Genomic DNA, 18,408 nt, shown 5'->3' with positions numbered 1-18,408 from the left:
TACCCCATTCATGAAGTTACTAACATGGAGGCAGCGAATGCAATTCTAGGTGGAAGGGCACTCCCAACTACATATCTTGGGATGCCAATTCAAAATCCAAGGAAATCTGGAATAGTGTAATAGAAAAGTGTGAAAAGAAACTGGTTAGATGGAAGGGGCAATAATTGTCACTAGGAGGCAGAGTAACTCTAACTAACTTAGTCCTGGATGCTATGCCTACTTAAATGATGTCTTTATTCCCCATTCCATGAGTGATCACTGTCAGTTTAAACAGGATCAGAAGTTCCTATGGCTGGAAAACAAGGACGGTACAATTTGGTCAAGTGGAAAGATGATATAAAGTAAAGACATGGGGGCTTGGATATTAAAAATTTGTAAATCACAAAAGGCCCTTCAAATGAAATGGTTATGGAAGCATGCTAATGACAAACAAATGTTGTGGGGGAAGTCATTGAAGCCAAGTATGAGGGAGAAATAGGTGGATGACAAGGGAATTATCCCCATATGGTGTGAATCTTTGGAGATCTATAAGGGCTTTGTGGGATGACTTCAAGAGCAGCACTAAGGTTAATGTAAAGAACGGGGAAAAGACAAGCTTCTGGGGAGATCCGTGCCATGAGATGTGTGTTCTAAGAAGTATCTATCCAAAGATTCACAACTTAATGCTATACAGCAAAGAACCATTGCAGAAATGTGGACACCTGAAGGGTGGAAATCAGGTTTAGAAGGTAAGTAAATGACTGAGAAATCATAAAAGTTTCAGAATTCGTTAACACTATTGGCCAGTTTAAAGGAACACAAGAAGGGGAAGATGAACTTTGGTGGTATGGCAGTGACCAAGGAACCTTCAAGATTGGCAAATCATACAGGTGGATGAATTAACCTCAACCAGCAGAATGTCAACTGGCCTTGGAAAATTTGGAAGGTGAATATTACTTAAAAGGTATCCTGTTTTATTTGGCTCATATCTAAGGAAGCAGTTCTTACACAAGACAATTTCATGGAAAGGCGGATAACTTTATGTCCCAGATGTGGTTTTTTGTGGAGAGCAGGCAGAAACTGTAAGACATTGGTTCCTTCACTGCAAGGCCACAAGTCAGCTTTGAAGGTTATTCCTAAACCTAAAGGCTTTTCCTGATCTATGCCAAGAAAGGTTACATAGACTCTTCAAATCTGTAAAGAAGCTGAGATTCATGCAAAGAAAAGAAGTAGGTGGAGTGTTGAAGTGTGTGACCATCTCATCTAAAAGCTTAAGTTGTTAGAGAGCACACTTTTATTAATTAATGATATTCTCAACACGCTTTTTCATGGGTCAAGCAAATGGAAATTCTTTGGGTGGTGGTGAGATTCGATCCCAAGACCTATGCCTGCTCTGATACCATGTTGAAGTGTGTGACCATCTCATCTAAAAGCTTAAGTTGTTAGAGAGCACACTTTTATTAATTAATGATATTCTCAACACGCTTTTTCATGGGTCAAGCAAATGGAAATTCTTTGGGTGGTGGTGAGATTCGATCCCAAGACCTATGCCTGCTCTGATACCATGTTGAAGTGTGTGACCATCTCATCTAAAAACTTAAACCGTTACAGAGCACACTTTTATTAGTCAAAGGTATTCTCAACATGGAGAATCATACTGGCCAGCGTATGATGGACAATTTGGAAGGAGAGGAATGCTAGGTGTTTTGAGAATGTAGAGAATAGTATAGAACAGATCAAGTTAAATCGTATTTTCATTCTGTATATTTGGTGTAATTTTCAGATTTGGTCTAATGATCCTGTATCTATTATTGATGTGGTAGATTCATTATAGACATAGCCACATAGGGTAACATGATTTGGATTTTCTTGTAAATGTTGCTCCAGTACAGCCCATGTATTGATCGGTCTCTATCAATATATACTAAGTTATCAGTTTCCAAAAAAAAAAGAAAGAAAAAAAGAACAAGGATACATACTTTTATTTGTTTTGAACTTGTAATTATGGCTTCAAGCACATCCTGTGTGCTTAATATTTATAATATTGTTACCTTTCTCAGTATTGAAAAAGGCAAACCTTCTTCTCATTTGTCTAAGCCTTGGTGGCCAGAGTTACCTAATGTTTGTGCTAGTAGAAGATAGCAGATATCTGGTGAAATAGTGTTCGGCGTGCAAACTTACCCGGACACCACCGTCATAAAAAAGAAATAAATAGAAAAACAAACCTGAAATCAAGGACTACAAGAACTTATCAGAAAGTTACCCTGCTCTGGAATCTAGAGCGTAGCCACCTTCTTTCTCCAAGTCCCTAAGTTTTCCAACTTAACAAATATTTCTCTATTTCCTTTGCTTCTCTAAAGTGAGATACCCTTGCTTTGATAAATAACTGTAGCATAGTCAATTGTTTTTATGTGTTTGGGGTGGAGAGCAAATTCACCTTGTATTTGTGTGGGGTTTGTCTCAGACCTCTAATAATAGTTAAAAATTAATAGGGGGCCTTAGTGCCAGCCTCCTTATAACCCATGTCAAGAGCAGATGTTTCTGCTGCTTTGCATTTTATTTTGTTCCATTGATTAATTAATTAATTTATTTTAACTTAGACTATTGCACAGATTGGGTGTTGCTCTGGAAGTTTGATATTTAGAAAGCTCAGCTCTATCTTTTTGGGTCTCCAGATATTTGCATAGATGGGAACTAGATGCTGCTTTGGATGTTCTCACTATGTGCAGCTGCCACTTGCTCGAAAATGATCCTATAAAAGATGAGGTATGTGAGTTCCATGGTTTTTTAAGCTCACACTTATTGCTATTGCTAGGCATTGGTTTTTGTGTGCTTTTTATATATATGTACTTGGTATGCTAACTTTATGTCTTTTCTCTTAATGCATTGATGGTACAACTAGGTTGTTCAGATGAGACAAGCTCTCCTGAGGTACAGCCATATATTAAGTGCAGATAACCGCTTCCGCAGCTGGCTAGAGGTTATTAGCTCCTTCCTTCTTTTTTATGGTTGGGTTTAGGGTAATTCTAAGATCACAATCACGTTTGTGTTTCTAGACCTCTCCTTTTACTTTCCCAGTGTTTGATTTCACCTTTGCATCTCATGTGGGACTTTGAATTTTAGGTGGAGTCTAAGTGTAAAGAAGATCCCGAAGGTCTTGCCCTTAGATTAGCTGAGAAGGGAGCTGTTTCTGCTGCTTTAAAAGTTGCTGAAAGTGAAGGGCTATCTATTGAACTGCGCAGAGAGCTGCAGGGGCGTCAACTTGTGAAGCTTCTCACTGCAGATCCTTTAAACGGTGGAGGCCCTGCAGAAGCTTCACGTTTTCTTTCTTCTTTACGTGATACTGCAGATGCTTTACCTGTTGCAATGAGTGCAATGCAGCTTTTGCCCAACCTTCGATCAAAGCAGCTTCTCGTAATGACATTTCTTCCTAAAACATTCTTTATTCGAGTTGCTCTGGAATTGATTGCTATCAGAATTTTAAAATTCTCCTTCCAATTTACCAATTCCTTTAGTGTATTTTTTTTATTCTCTGAAGGTTCACTTTTTCCTCAAAAGAAGAGATAATAATTTATCCGAGTTGGAAGTTTCCAGGCTCAACTCTTGGGCATTAGGATTACGTGTTCTGGCTTCTTTGCCGTTACCGTTGCAGCAAAAATGCTCTCCGCTACACGAGCACCCTCATTTGATTCTAGAGGTTTTGCTGATGAGAAAACAACTTCAATCTGCTTCTCTGGTAATAAGTTGTAAGCTTAGAGAATGTTAGTTTTTTCTTGTCATTTTCTTTGATGTGGTCTTGTTTTTTTCCTTGCAGATACTTAAGGAATTCTCCTCCTTGAGAGACAACAATATGATTCTGATATATGCTGCCAAAGCTATTGCTGTCAGCATTAGTTCTCCTTCCAGGGACCCGAGGATTTCAATTTCAACTCCAAGAGCAAGACAGAAGACAAAATTGGGAACACCCACAAGGTCATCATTCACTAGTAGCCTTAGTAATTTTCAAAAAGAAGCCCGCAGAGCATTTTCTTGGGTCCAAACTGGAGATAAAGGTACAGCCAAAGATAGGAAGAGAAAGAGCTCTGGAGTAATGCAATCAGAGAGGGTGGCTTGGGAGCCAACTACTTCCATTCAGGAAGACCGTGTTACATTATTTTCTGCAGATGGGCAAGAACGGCTGCCTGCTGTTGCAATTGCTGAGATGTGGATGCTCACAGGTGACCCAAAGAAGGATGAAGCTGTCCGTTCTTCTCATCGGTATGAAAGTACCCCGGATATAACTCTTTTCAAGGTATGCATTTTTTTTCTTTCTGATCAATATGTTTTTGCTGGACCATACCTGGTGCTAGCTTTGAGGTGGTTCATTTGTCTCTGTTAACTGAAGATGAATATGTTTTTGCTGGACCATAACGGATGGATGTGAAGTTGGGATTGAGGATAGTTTGACATACAGGACTTGGATACTTTTATGACATCACTCCTCTTTATTTTAGAAAATGTGGCACTAATTTTCCGTGTCATGAAAGCAGAATTCACTCCTTGAATTGCATTTGTTCCTGTTTATTCTTAATTGTGTTCTGCACTCTAAAACACACCAATTCAACTGCTTTGTTTTGTTTTAAAGTTTTTAATTATTTATACTTTGGAATTTAGGCCCTGCTTTCAATGTGTTCGGATGAGAGTGCATCTGCCAAAGGTGCTTTGGACTTGTGTATAGGCCAGATGAAAAGTGTATTAAGCTCCCAAAAGATACCTGAGAATGCAACTATGGAAACTATTGGCCGAGCATATCATGCCACAGAAACTTTTGTTCAGGTATCTACTTTGCTCTCAGTGTAGACTAAATCAAATTACTGATGAAATTGTGCAGTAATATGTTGAGCTTTGATCTTGTAGGGCCTGTTTTTTGCTAAATCCCTTCTTAGAAAGATTTCTGGAAGCACTGACTTGTCTAGTAATTTGGAAAGAAGTCGGGATGCAGATGATGCATCTTCTGATGCTGGCAGCTCTAGTGTGGGTAGTCAATTGACAGATGAGCTGTCTGAAGTACTGGGACAAGCTGAGATGTGGCTAGTACGTGCTGAATTGCTGCAAAGTCTTTTGGGTTTCGGAGTAGCTGCCTCACTTGATGATATCGCTGATAAAGAGTCATCTGAGCATCTTCGGAATAGATTAATTCTAGACGAGAAATACAGCATGGCTGTTTACACTTGCAAGAAGTGTAAGGTAGTATAAGAAAGACGTTCTATGTGCATGATTGTCCTCTTTGCACCATAAAGTAGTTCTAATTGGCAAACTTACTCTCAGATTGATGTTTTCCCTGTGTGGAATGCATGGGGGCATGCTCTGATTAGGATGGAGCGCTACACGCAAGCTCGTGTTAAATTTAAGTATGTAAAAATAATATTATTTCCTATTCTTTGTCAACCTCCAATAAAAACCTATTTTTGATTTCTTATCTCGTACTTTTTTAACCTTTTGACAATGTTTAGGCAAGCACTTCAATTATACAAGGGTGATGCTGCAACTGTTATAATGGAGATTATTGGCACCATTGAAGGAGGTCCACCAGTGGATGTTTCATCTGTTAGGTCCATGTAAGATAGTAACAAGTTTTGTACTGTATATGTTGATGATTTAGTACAAGGAACACATGAGACATCATATCTGCAAATGCTGGTTCTGATCTTTCCTATATTCATGCAGTTAGATCTCTTCTTTTTCTTAGGTTGTTTTAAAGCCAATCAGCAACAGTTAGGAGGCTACTGCTATATTTACAAGATGGCACTGTTAAATAGCATCCTAGAGTTATTTTGCAAGGGTTTCTAAAGGGATTTTGTATTTTATAATGCACTGAGCTACTCCATACATTGCATTAACGTTTGGGGTTGGAGTCTCTGATTCTTTCACGTTGTATTTGATCTCTAACTATGGTAGGACAATTTCACAATCTTTTCCCTCTAGGCTCCCCTCTCAAAGCAATCAGTTGAGCTGCTTTGTGCCTTTCTCTAAATTCAGCCCATCGAGCGATTAAATCTGTTCTAGAACCACCGAGTTTGTCGGGTCTTTCATTCTGCTCAAAGCTCATTCACTGGCTTTTCAAGCATGCTCTCTATGCTCCAGTCACACATTTCAGCCCATTATGAGCCACTGTAGTCTTCTCACTCGAAAAAAATAGAGAAAGAAGTCTTCAGACTTCACTCCACATGTATGCCATTGAATCAGGTTTCACGTGCGGGGTGGTGTTAGAACTTGTGCAATGCGGATTGTCAATGGCTCTAGGGATTTATCTTGTCTTGAGCTATTTTATTCCTACCAATCGTCTAAAGGATTCTGGTTGGATGATCATACTCTTTGAGAACTACACTCTACATAGATAATATTTAAACCCAACATCAAATTTAGTTTTGGTGTGATTTTTTATTCAATGATATGAATAGTAAGAAATAGGAGAAGACGAAGAACATAGATCGTGGCTCCACTAGCACTTATGTGGATCGTGTGGAGAGAAAGAAATAGGAGTGCTTTTGAAAGCCTAGAGATGAATTTGTACCATTAAGGAGTAGCCTCTTATCTCTTATTTTCTATTGGTGCACCCATGAAGTTCCTCTTAGATTATAATATAGTGTGACGTTCGTAGAAAACCATATCTTTTGTAGGTTTTACCTTTTGGTATACTACTTGTATATCGGTGTTTTATGCCCAAACATCAATACTGTTTATTACTTTTATCAATGACATTTTAGGTATGTCTTCTGTTTTTGGGCTATATTTTTACAAGGAAAATCAGTTGCTGACACAATGGAGCCAACCGTTTTACATTTTGTTTTCCCTTTTCTTTTGTATTTTTTCTTTTTCTGCTGGGGAAGAGGTATGGTGATAGGTCTTGTTTCTATTTAACTTGGCGATCATAGAATTCAACCTAGAATGTCTAACTTCTGAATGGTTTGGCTGTTCCCCTCTGCAATTTTAAAGCACTTCCTTCTTGTCTGTTACAATTTACCCAATTTTAATCTCTGCTATGTTCCAGCTGGTGGTTTCATACTAGTTCTGATTGTTAACCATTTCATGTTTGAATAATATCTGGTTTTCATCCTGTTAGGGCAGTGTACTGACTGGTTTCTTGCATAGTACAGTAGATTTTGTAGACCATAGATTGGAGAACAGATTTTAAGTGATTTGGAGATGACCATCTTGTCCCTTGTTTAAATATTTTGTTTTGAATTGCAAACTTCCCTCACCTCTCTTTTGAAAAACACTATCCTTTGTAGCGTAACTTAGTCAATAAGAAGATCCCTTTACAGTCAAAAAGGAATATAAGATGCTTTGATGGTGTATCAACTCCAAATCATTTTGTCAAGGCTAGATGTCTCTTGTATTTATTTAGTTGGTTCAATGTAACCCCTGTGGATTCCCCTGATATATTTTTGCATTTTATTAGCTCCCTGGTTTTTAAAATAGCCGCCTCTGTTTAAGGAGCTAAGTGCTAACTTCTTTGTTTGTGAGCTCAATTGCAATATCCTTATACTATCTTTTTGCATCGTCTTGATGCAAACAATGAAACTTTACTTCATCAAAAAAAAAAAAAAAAAATTAGTCAATAACTTTAAGTTCTTGTCTTTTGTCACTCTTTGCTCTGAGTGAGATACACACAAAATGCATTAATCAGCTCATTTCTCTATTGGGGTGTTTACCTTCACTATTAAGGTTATATTCTTGTCTTGATTTTCCTGGCAACAATGCAAGGTATGAGCATCTGGCTCGAAGTGCACCAGCCATATTAATTAAATAAAAAAAAAAAAAAAAAATTAGTCAATAACTTTAAGTTCTTGTCTTTTGTCACTCTTTGCTCTGAGTGAGATACACACAAAATGCATTAATCAGCTCATTTCTCTATTGGGGTGTTTACCTTCACTATTAAGGTTATATTCTTGTCTTGATTTTCCTGGCAACAATGCAAGGTATGAGCATCTGGCTCGAAGTGCACCAGCCATTTTAGATGATTCTCTTTCTGCGGATTCCTATCTCAATGTGTTATTCCTACCATCCAAATTTGCACGGGGAGAGAGACTCAAGTTTTTTTTAGAAGCTTTCAATGACAATTTTTCCAACAGTACATACTTTGAAGAAGAACCTAAGAGCAACTTGGACAGTGTTAGATATGCTGAATGCATCAGTTATTTTCAAGATGTAAGTTTTAAATTTTACCTACGACAAGCACATTTTGGGATAACCCTATTTGTTTTTATTCAAGATCCTTTACTCAATTTATATCTCGATAAGCATAAAGAAGCATCTGTGTCTATTTGTTATATTGGAGTATTACTTGTAGCAATTTGATCATTTGCTATTCCCTTCAATATCTTACATGCATTTGCACTATATATAATTAATTCCCCAATGACTGCATGGTTTCTTAGTTTGTCAATTATGAATGCTAGGTTCTTATTTTTATATCTTATGTTATTTTCATACAAGCCTTCTTTATCATTTAATTCAAGAAGTTTGGAGCCTTTTCAGTTATCGTGGGTTGACTTTCCTGGTGTTTGAGAGAGAATAGCGTCAAAGAATATTATACTCCCTCCGTTTCACAAAGAATGATCTAGTTTGACTTGGCACGGAGTTTAAGAAAATAAAGAAGACTTTTGAATCTTGTGGTCCTAAATTAAAGTTATGTCAAATGTACAAAATTGCTCTTTAATTTTGTGGCCTTAAACATGCCACGTGGAAAGCTGAAATTAAAATGTTACCAAAAAAAGAAAGAGGTCATTCTTTTTTAAACAGACTTAAAAGGAAAGGAGGTCATTCTTTTTGAAACGGAGGGAGTATTTAGTTTGGAAATGGAGCATGGAAATAGCAGTTAGTAGTGAAGAAAAGTAAAGAAATTTGTTCAGAATAGATGTCACGTTAATTTTGAAATCATATAAAGCTAGTACAGTTTCTTTCCCTTCTAAAAATAAATAAATATTTTTTTTGGTATACATGCACTAGACTCACTCTAGGTATGCTTTAATATTTCTTTATCATGTTCTCCTTTTCTGATTTGCTACACCTTCTACTACTAATGTCTCTTAGCTTCTCTTGATTTGCTTCTTTTTCCTTGTTTTTGGTCTAAGATGACTCTTTCTTGTTAGGATGTTTGAGTCCTCTTCTCGTTCTCTCTTCTACTTCTCTGCTACCCATATTCTTTTCCAATTAATGATTTTTCCTTCTCCTTCTTTTTCGATTTTTGACTTATAAATTTGGATGGAAAATAAAAATCAATCATTGCAATTGAGGATATTATCATCATAGTTAATAAAGCAATTGAATATGAATTTGAATGCTGCAAATTAATTCGTTATCATGGCTGATAAATTGAAAATTAAAGTTCAATTATGCAATTGATGTTGTCTTTCTGTGAACTTGTTGAAACTCTTTTTTGGTGATGTTTAATATTGGGATTAGTATTTTTTATAGTAGTTTTGTTAAATCCATTTTGATGTTATAAGTACTAAATTTATAGTTATTTGGTACCAATTGGGTAAAACCATAGTTAGTTATAGAATTGTTTCATGTTCTTCAAACTTGTTAAAAGTTGTATTGCATAATAAAAATGTGGGCTCTTGCTAATATAAGAATCATCTCTTATATATTGAAGGGGGGGGGGGGATATTGTCTTTGGAAATTGAATGAGTTATTTCCTTCATCTAGGATGTGAGCACGCCCTAAACGTTAAATGCTTTATGTATAGTTCTTCCTCACCCCACCACCTCATTTATTTTTTTCTCTTCATCTCTTAATATTGGTCTTCAGCTTATTGATATTGCAATTCTTCACTTGTTCCATGTAAGAGCAGTGAGGCATGCTCACTACTTGATGTCTGTGTTACCACTGATGTATTACACTTTAAAATGCAGTATGCTCGCCAACATCTGTTTGATTTCATGTTTCGACATGGCCATTACAAGGATGCTTGCTTGTTATTTTTCCCTCCCAATTCTGTTCCTCCACCTCCTCAACCATCTTCATTGGGCGTTGTCACTTCGTCTTCTTCCCCTCAACGACAAGATCCTTTGGCTACAGATTATGGGACCCTTGATCTATTGTGTGAATTGTGCATTGCTTATGGGGCCATGCCTGTTTTGGAGGAAGTATTGTCAGGAAGAACTTCAAATATAACGTCACTAGATCCATCAGTGAACAAACATACAACTGCAGCACTTTCTCGCATCTGTACTTATTGTGAAACTCACAAGCATTTCAATTATTTATACAAGTTTCAGGTATTCCACAATCTTTTCCTTTGAACTCTTTCTTTAAAATGTGAAGCAACGGTGACCCTGCGTCTAATCTGATGTTAAATTTCTTTACATGTACCTTTGGCATTATAGACCTTTAATCGATGGAGATGGCAAAAATTATAAGGCTAGTGAAATCTATCCATTTCATCAGATACACTATGAAATTTTGACTAGGAGTGGACTGCCTCTCTGCTCTGACTTATTACTCACAGTTTTAAAGGAATGCTTCAGCTCTTAATCCAAAAAAAAAAAAAAAGAGAAGTCCAAATTCTTCGATTTCATGTTTAGGTTCCAGGATAGATAGTTTCTTAGTTTGGGTTCCTCGGTAAACCTCAAGAAGCTCAACGCTTCCTTTTTTCACAAGCTTCACTCCAGAATTCTCTGAATGATTTTTTCAGTTCTAATCAGTGTTATTCAAAGAGGAAAGTGCAAAAAACTCCAAGGTCTCTTGGGCCTTCAAGCGCAAAAAAGTGTGGGATTTAATGAAAAATAGTGCAAATGGAGAAAAAATACAGATATATATATATATGTTTAGTCCAAGGCTATAATTATAAGTACGAGCAACAAATATATGGACAATGAAATTGAAAAAATAAAAATAATGGTAAAGTGAAACATCAATTGTTTAGTGAAGCCTCTTCAGGCAATACTCGTTTGTTGGGAAAAATATGTCTTAGAGCCTTCATGACGACACTAAAGTGCACGTTAAGCGAGGCAAAACGCTCAGTGTGTTTTGAGCATCACTTTAGGGCTTAAGCACACCTTTGACAACACTGGTTTTAATGTATAACTTCTGTTAAATTGTGTGACCGTGACCCATGTATCTAGATTAAACTGATAGAGAGAGTACACTTATTTTTTATTATATCTTTAGCGACTTCATTACTGTATAGCTGGTTTCTTGATCCAAGTTTTCTCATAAAATTTAAGAAGCCCTATCTTTTTGTTTTCCCACAAACTTCACTCCAGGAGTCTATGGCTTTGATGCTCTCTAACCTTTAGACCTTAATTACAACTAAGTGAGACAGAAAAAGGTGAAGGACATTACTTTCAACATGCATTTGAGATAAAGTTAACTTTGTATTCACAAAACACTCAAAGGAAACTCACATCCCACCGGGTGGTGGGCACACCGTCAAAAAGATATACCGAATTACAAGTTTTGTATAAAATCAACTATCTCTATGCTTTTCCCTACCAAATCTTGCCTACACCAAAAAAACAAAATACTTGAGCATTTCATTTTTATCTTCTGAAACTATCTTTTTGTCCTTCAGAACACCTAGCAATCCTTTCTTTCCATAGAGTACCATATACAGTCTGGGATAGTCTTCCACCAGTCTTCACTTTTCCCTCTGTTGCCAATTCCTGTCCAGCTATTTAAGAGCTCCATGGTTGTCTTTGGCATCACCGAGCTAACCCCTATTATACACAAACATATTACACAATTTTGAAGCAGTTTTACTAAAGGAACAAATGACTATTTACTTGTGCTTTCTGCTCACACATAAAGCATCTTGAGCAAAACTGCATCCCCCTTTTTTTGTAATGCCTCATGAGTAAGGCAAGCTTTTCTTATGACAAACCAGGCAAAACATGTCACTTTTAATGGGCTTCTTGTCTTCCACACACTGCATCCAAATGACCCCATCACCTCCTCAGTAGTCCATTGGCTAAACAAGCCACATTTCCCTGTTATGAATCTTCTCCATAGGGCTCTATCTTCTGAACAAAATCTCTATAGCCATTTTTGTAGCAAACAATTATTCTGGAAGCTAAGATTTCTCATGCCAAGGCCACCTTGTTTTCTGGTCAAAGTGAGTATCTCCCATTTCACTAGGTTGTTGCCTCTCTTTTCTTTGTTCCCTTGCAAATGAAGGATCTTCTCATTATGTTGATTCTCTTCTTAATGCTCTAGGGTATTGTAAATAGACTCAGCATGTACGTACGTAGCCCATCTAAAGTTGACTTGATGAGAGTCAACCTACCCCCAATAATAGGTACTGACTTTTCCATATTGAGAGCCTTTTCTTACATCTGTCCATCACCTCACTCCATACTTTCAACTCCTTGTTTTGTCCCCTAGAGGCAATCCCAGGTACTTTGTAGGAAGAGAAGCTATTTGACATCCCAGATTCTTAGCTAGACTTTGTAAATTGTCTACCTTGTTAATTGGGAAGAGAAAACTTTTCGACCAATTAACCTGAAGCTCCGAGATGCCCTCAAATATTGTAAGGATTACTCATAAGTGTCTGATTTGTTCCACTTCTGCTTCACAGAAAGCCAAGGCATCATCTGCATAGAAAAGATGTGTGATATCCAGATCATCACCCCTCCCTATCTGAGCACTGAATCCCATTACCCAACCATTTACTTTTGTTGTTCTGAACATGTGGTCAGACCCTCCATAGTCAGTAGGAACGAACAAAAAAGGTGACATAGGGTCTCCTTGTCTAAGACCTCTACATAACATTGAAGCATCTACTTGCTGGACTAGCTAGCTACCAATTCAAAGATTCTGGATGTCTTTGATTTCTCGTCACATTTATATAACTAGTTCATCCTTCCCTCCGCGCTCCACTCTATCCATTAAATTGAAGTGCGATGTTTCAATGGCCATGGAAAGAGGAGCTTGATCAAATTTTAGACATTCTTATATGTTAATCTCTGCTGGATTGCAACTGAGTTTGGTCAAGTCTTTAACATATTCTATGATAGGTTGGCTTAGTCAATTTGCTTCCATTTTGTGTCTCTACTAATGCCATGTCTCTTCTTGTGTATTTGAAAATTGCTTGATGATCAGGTGATAAAGAAGGATCATGTGGCAGCTGGGCTTTGTTGTATACAATTGTTTATGAACTCTTCTTCTCAAGAAGAAGCTATAAGACACTTGGAGAATGCCAAGGTCAGTCCATTTTAAGAACTTGTTCTATTGCACATCTGAATTATAGATGGTGTTCATGGTCACCAATGAATTATTAGTTTTACGTATCCTAAGCTTGAGAGCTTTGCTCTCGTTACTCTCTGTCCTAAGTTTCATTCTTAGGAAAGCCAACAAAAACTGGCTAAGGCACAGTTAAGTTAACAGTGGGAGAGCCTCTAATGCAAGAAATGCAGTCATATTCCAATAGGAAAAGATGTGAATTTGACACTAGCCACTTGATGTTCCTCAGCTGCCTTGTGAATGATGGCTGGTTGCTCCTTGAATTGGATTACTCACTAAGTGATGGAATCTCTATTTTTTTATTGTAATTGTAACTTCAAGGGTAATAAAGTATATGTGATATTTCTATAAATTGCACTTCATTTAATAATAGATCATTAATCAACAAAGAAAAACGAAAATTCTTAAAGGATGGGAGCAACTTAAGCACTTATTTATTATTTCTAAATATAACAGACATAATTTCATTGGTCTTGGGACCTTAGAATAGATTTTCTCCATATGACAAACATATCAACGAAATAATAAGAAAGTGTCCTTGATAGATTTATTTGTGCCCTCTGAATAGTTGTATGAGGTAAACATTCAAAATACAGTTATGTGATACCCAGTGATGGGTGTCATCAACTATGATTGAGTAACAACTAAAGTATAATTGATATAGCAGTAGTGCAGTCAATATGATTAGGTGGTGGAATTTGTTTGAAACTCTAGGATGACAAGCAATCTGCATAACTTGTTTCCTTATGCTTTGATGCCTTTTTTTTTCCCCACAGAAAGACCTTATTAGGCTCATAATATCTAATTGTGTAAATAAAGGTTTTTGCTTGGTTATATATATAAATCGTGTGTGTACTGTGCTTATATATAGTTGTTTATTATATTATATTTCTGAGAATATAGTTATCTATTATGTTATTATGTATAGCACATTAATTAGAATGTATTTAATTATTATGTTAGATAAATTAATATCAGCAATGTGGTCTTACTACGAATTCTTTCAAAAAAATCGTATTTACCTATATCTTTGTCTTTTTTTGAGAATTAATCCACCTATATCTTTTTCTGTCTATAGTATACAAATACAGAAAGTACATGGATATTAAAAGAGTATAAATTATGGTATTTATACATCAGTTAGACCAATAATTGAATATATGCATGGGTAAGTAGTTTGAGATAATTGCTTGACATAAATGGCACAGGATATACACAACGTGATAGTGCACTGGCATCTCAATCGCGTCGGAAACATATTTCTTCTTGTGAATTATCACAAGTTGTTTTCTCTTTTGCTATTTGTCTATTGCATTGCTAGTACATACTCTTTATCTGCATCTTTAGATCCTCTCCTCTTTCCCTATGCAGGGATTACATTCATCTTTTATGTCACGTTTCTACGTTGTGAATCTTAAATTATATCACCTTCTGTGTGGTTTTAGTTGCTAACTTGTACACCTACTCCTGTGTCGTCTGCTTAGCCTTCATTTGTGATGTAGATGCATTTCGAGGAAGGCTTGTCAGCACGACATAAAGCAGGAGAGTCTACTAAGCTTATTACCAAGGGCATCCGAGGGAAAAGTGCCTCTGAGAAACTAACTGAAGAAGGACTAGTCAAATTTTCTGCTAGAGTTGCTATCCAGGTAAGACTGTAAGTATAGGATGCTTGTAAACTGACACTGAAAATATCTTCACCTGTCAGCAAAATGCAGTAGGCGCATATCCTGTTACTTTTTGTTGCTTCTTTCAATTTGATGCTGCTTTCTGGACCTTATTCTCTTTTGTTGAAGAGTTGATGCTCTGAACGATAGCCATTTTATTTTCCCATGAAACTTCTGTAAGGATCCAGAATCATGGGAGATTCTTCTCAAAAAAGCAAGTTGCATTAACGAACTGTTTTAGGAAAATTCTATGTGTCAAAATAAGCATCTCTGATCTCTTAGAGCCATTTACTGATTAGAAATGATTGAGGAAAGAGGATTTGTAAATGACTTCCAACAGATCTAATGATAATGCTTCTAACATCGTTCAGTAGTAAATTGGACTTGATTGTTAGCATTCTCAAGGGTTTCGATGCTTAAGCTGTTTCATGCCTATCTTGAGTTCATGATTGTTCATGCTTGCTGATTTGCAGATAGATGTTGTCAAATGCTTTAATGATGCAGAAGGAACACAGTGGAAGCATTCACTTTTTGGGAATCCAAATGATCCTGAAACTTTCAGGTTTGTTCTAGTTTTGGTTTTTGATCTCCTTTTGTCTCGTGATTTTTCAGTCTGTCTGAACTATTCAAACTACGCATTTTGGATAAAAAAATCAAGAACTATTTTACCATCTCTGGCAGCTGCGCACAAAGAAACAGGGAGAATCCAGAAGGTCTTCCCCTCCTTGATGGGGTGACCTGAAATGCATTTGGTCTAGTTTTTGTTCTCCATTTTTTCTTTTTTTTCTCAAAAAAAAGAATGTGTCTAGCTAAATATTAAACCGTTTTGGTTTTTTATGTTTTATGCTTTGGTTTTCTATATACCCTGAAGTTACCATATCTGTGTTCTTTGGTGAAGTAATAATTTGTTGATGCTGTTTGATCCAAGTCCTGCTGTACAAGTGGTATGCACAAAGTAGATAACCTACACCAAAATATAATTAATAACATCCCAGTCATCTGTGATCAATGCGTGAGGTTGCAATAAAACATTGACTAGCAACAAAAACTAGACGCATATCTTTATCAACCCACTCAAAGGCTCTCCTATTCCTTTCCAAAGTACCCAGCCAAAGGATTTACATTACATCCTATATTATACATCTTTGACTCCTTCTCTGAAAGCCCAACCAAGTATAACGCCCTTCACTGTAGACAACATTGTCCATTGGTCTCAGAACAGATTCAGTATGATTCTTGCCACCTTGCAATGCAATATCTTGTGTATATATGCGAAAATGGTATTTGGTTTTAGCTGTTTAGAACTAGCGGAGGCTCCTTTAAACTATTTCATGACTATTTGTGTGCTCCTGTGCTTTTTCTATTTTTTTCGTTTGTATACTAAAATAGCGGGAAAGGAATCTAAAATACAATATTTTATGCACTCAAATAGGCAGGGTGTTAAGAGCTCGTGGTCTTGTTTTCAAAGTCACACCAGCAATTTTTATTTTGGATCAGGTGGTGCACAATATATAAAGAGAACTCTTTGTTGAGTTTAGGCTAAATGAAATTTTAAATTGTAGGCAAAATGAAATAAAGGAAGTATTTAAATAAAGAAAATTGCCTAATTATTGATTTTCTTTATTATGACGGGATTGGGAAGAATATTTTATACTATTTTCCTAGATAGATTCTGAGGTATAACAATATTGATTCTCTCGACTCTTCACTCACCACATCAAACTCAAGGTGGTGAAGCAACTTGAGTTTATAAATCAAAACTGAAAATCAAGTTGATCATGGCAAAAGAAGCTATTATTAGAGAAAGAGTAATCTCAATATGTCAGTAATGTCACTTGGATAGTAAATAGTGGCCTTATAGTGTCCAATGACTAATGAACATATAGCAATATTAAATCCCTTGGCTTTCAGCATTTCCAACATTATCCCTTGTGACTTGATAGTCAGGAAAATTTTGTAGAGCATTTTATCCGATGCTAGGGCTTGAAAATTTGTATTTATCGAAATGCAGGAGGAGGTGTGAAATTGCAGAGACTCTTGCAGAGAGGAATTTTGACTTGGCTTTCCAGGTGATCCATGAGTTCAACCTTCCAGGTACTTCTCATAGACTCATACTTCCAATTTTCTTCAAAACTTTCCAGGACAAGTATTTGAACTTATCATTGGTTTATGCTCAACTGTTTTAGCTGTTGATATATATGCTGGTGTTGCTGCATCACTTGCTGAGAGAAAGAGGGGAAGCCAACTCACGGAGTTCTTTAGGAACATTAAAGGCACCATCGATGATGATGATTGGGATCAGGTATTCTTATGAATGCAATGGTCCTCAATGTGTGTTTTTGTCTGTTCAGCGACAGATGATTGACCTGCCTTTTCCCTTTTTTTTTTTTTAAACACTCATTTTCCTAAGGAATTCATATGCAGGTGTGTCAAATGCTACGCTTATCTATTTATTTTTGTTGTTAAGGGACATGTATTTTGTATTTAAGTATACTCTACTTCTCCTGGTTCAACCATCATATGTTAAAACTGCTTTAACTAGCACCAACCATAGCAACCTATTCCAATGATCTTATGCTTCATGAGTTTTTAACGGTTATCAAAGGATAAAGTAGTGCCAAAGGTTGGAGTTGATTAACCCCTCTGACTGTCCTGTCATTCTTTCACCTTGTCAATGATAGAAATGCACAACATTTCAAGAATCCAAATGTTAATGTAATCTATTATTTTTTTCAAACAGTCGGATCTGATTTATGACGCGAGTAGTATCTCCATCTATGCTAAATGTTAAAGAATGACAAAAGTCCCACATCGGTGGTTAATGAGATAGGTGGACTCCTTATAAGGCTTGGGCAATCCTCCTCCCTTTGAGCTAGCTTTTGGGGTGTGAGTTAGGCCTAAGACCTAATCTAACATGGTATCAGAGCCTCTACGATCTTGGTAGAAAATCAAAGAGTTTCCGCTGCCGGCGGGTGGCTATTACCAACATATGCCGCCCGTCTGGCCAATGATTATGTTAATAAAAGTAGGACAAATGATACATGCATGAACCCCATGTTCAAGGGAAGAAACTTAGTCAGACAGGTCACCATGCATCAATTTTCGGTGACTTTCTAGGGCTGTTTTGTGTCAACCCCATATCCGTTGGTATTTGTGTAGCACCGTTCCATCTTTCCGGTGACTACTTTTTCATATATAATTTATGTAGCACCGTGCCATCATTCCGGTGACTACTTTTTCATATTTAATTTTTGTAGCACCGTGCCATCATTCCGGTGACTACTTTTTCATATTTAATTTTTGTAGCACCGTGCCATCATTCCGGTGACTACTTTTTCATATTTAATTTTTGTAGCACCGTGCCATCATTCCGGTGACTACTTTTTCATATTTAATTTTTGTAGCACCGTGCCATCATTCCGGTGACTACTTTTTCATATTTAATTTTTGTAGCACCGTGCCATCATTCCGGTGACTACTTTTTCATATTTAATTTTTGTAGCACCGTGCCATCATTCCGGTGACTACTTTTTCATAT

General features: G+C 36.8%; 1 protein-coding gene across 3 annotated transcripts in view; it reads left to right on the top strand.

Moving 5' to 3' along the window:
* The window catches only part of LOC102586412 (protein DDB_G0276689), a 73,480-nt gene that overhangs the window by 49,649 nt on the left and 5,423 nt on the right, over positions 1-18,408 (top strand). For all 3 annotated transcript variants that reach the window (XM_006356569.2, XM_015313004.1, XM_015313005.1), the window contains 16 exons: positions 2,655-2,745; positions 2,882-2,959; positions 3,103-3,393; positions 3,518-3,715; positions 3,794-4,270; positions 4,633-4,794; positions 4,876-5,205; positions 5,287-5,369; positions 5,472-5,576; positions 7,941-8,169; positions 9,879-10,244; positions 13,066-13,167; positions 14,709-14,852; positions 15,344-15,432; positions 16,882-16,964; positions 17,057-17,172. In XM_006356569.2, the coding sequence (XP_006356631.1) occupies positions 2,655-2,745; positions 2,882-2,959; positions 3,103-3,393; positions 3,518-3,715; positions 3,794-4,270; positions 4,633-4,794; positions 4,876-5,205; positions 5,287-5,369; positions 5,472-5,576; positions 7,941-8,169; positions 9,879-10,244; positions 13,066-13,167; positions 14,709-14,852; positions 15,344-15,432; positions 16,882-16,964; positions 17,057-17,172 (2,944 nt within the window). The remainder of the gene's footprint in view (positions 1-2,654; positions 2,746-2,881; positions 2,960-3,102; positions 3,394-3,517; positions 3,716-3,793; positions 4,271-4,632; positions 4,795-4,875; positions 5,206-5,286; positions 5,370-5,471; positions 5,577-7,940; positions 8,170-9,878; positions 10,245-13,065; positions 13,168-14,708; positions 14,853-15,343; positions 15,433-16,881; positions 16,965-17,056; positions 17,173-18,408) is intronic.

This window comes from Solanum tuberosum, unplaced genomic scaffold, assembly GCF_000226075.1.
Source record: "Solanum tuberosum cultivar DM 1-3 516 R44 unplaced genomic scaffold, SolTub_3.0 scf00225, whole genome shotgun sequence".
NCBI classification, from domain to species: domain Eukaryota; kingdom Viridiplantae; phylum Streptophyta; class Magnoliopsida; order Solanales; family Solanaceae; genus Solanum; species Solanum tuberosum.
The sequence above is the reverse complement of the archived record's forward strand: the minus strand, read 5'-3'. Positions and strand labels throughout refer to the sequence as shown.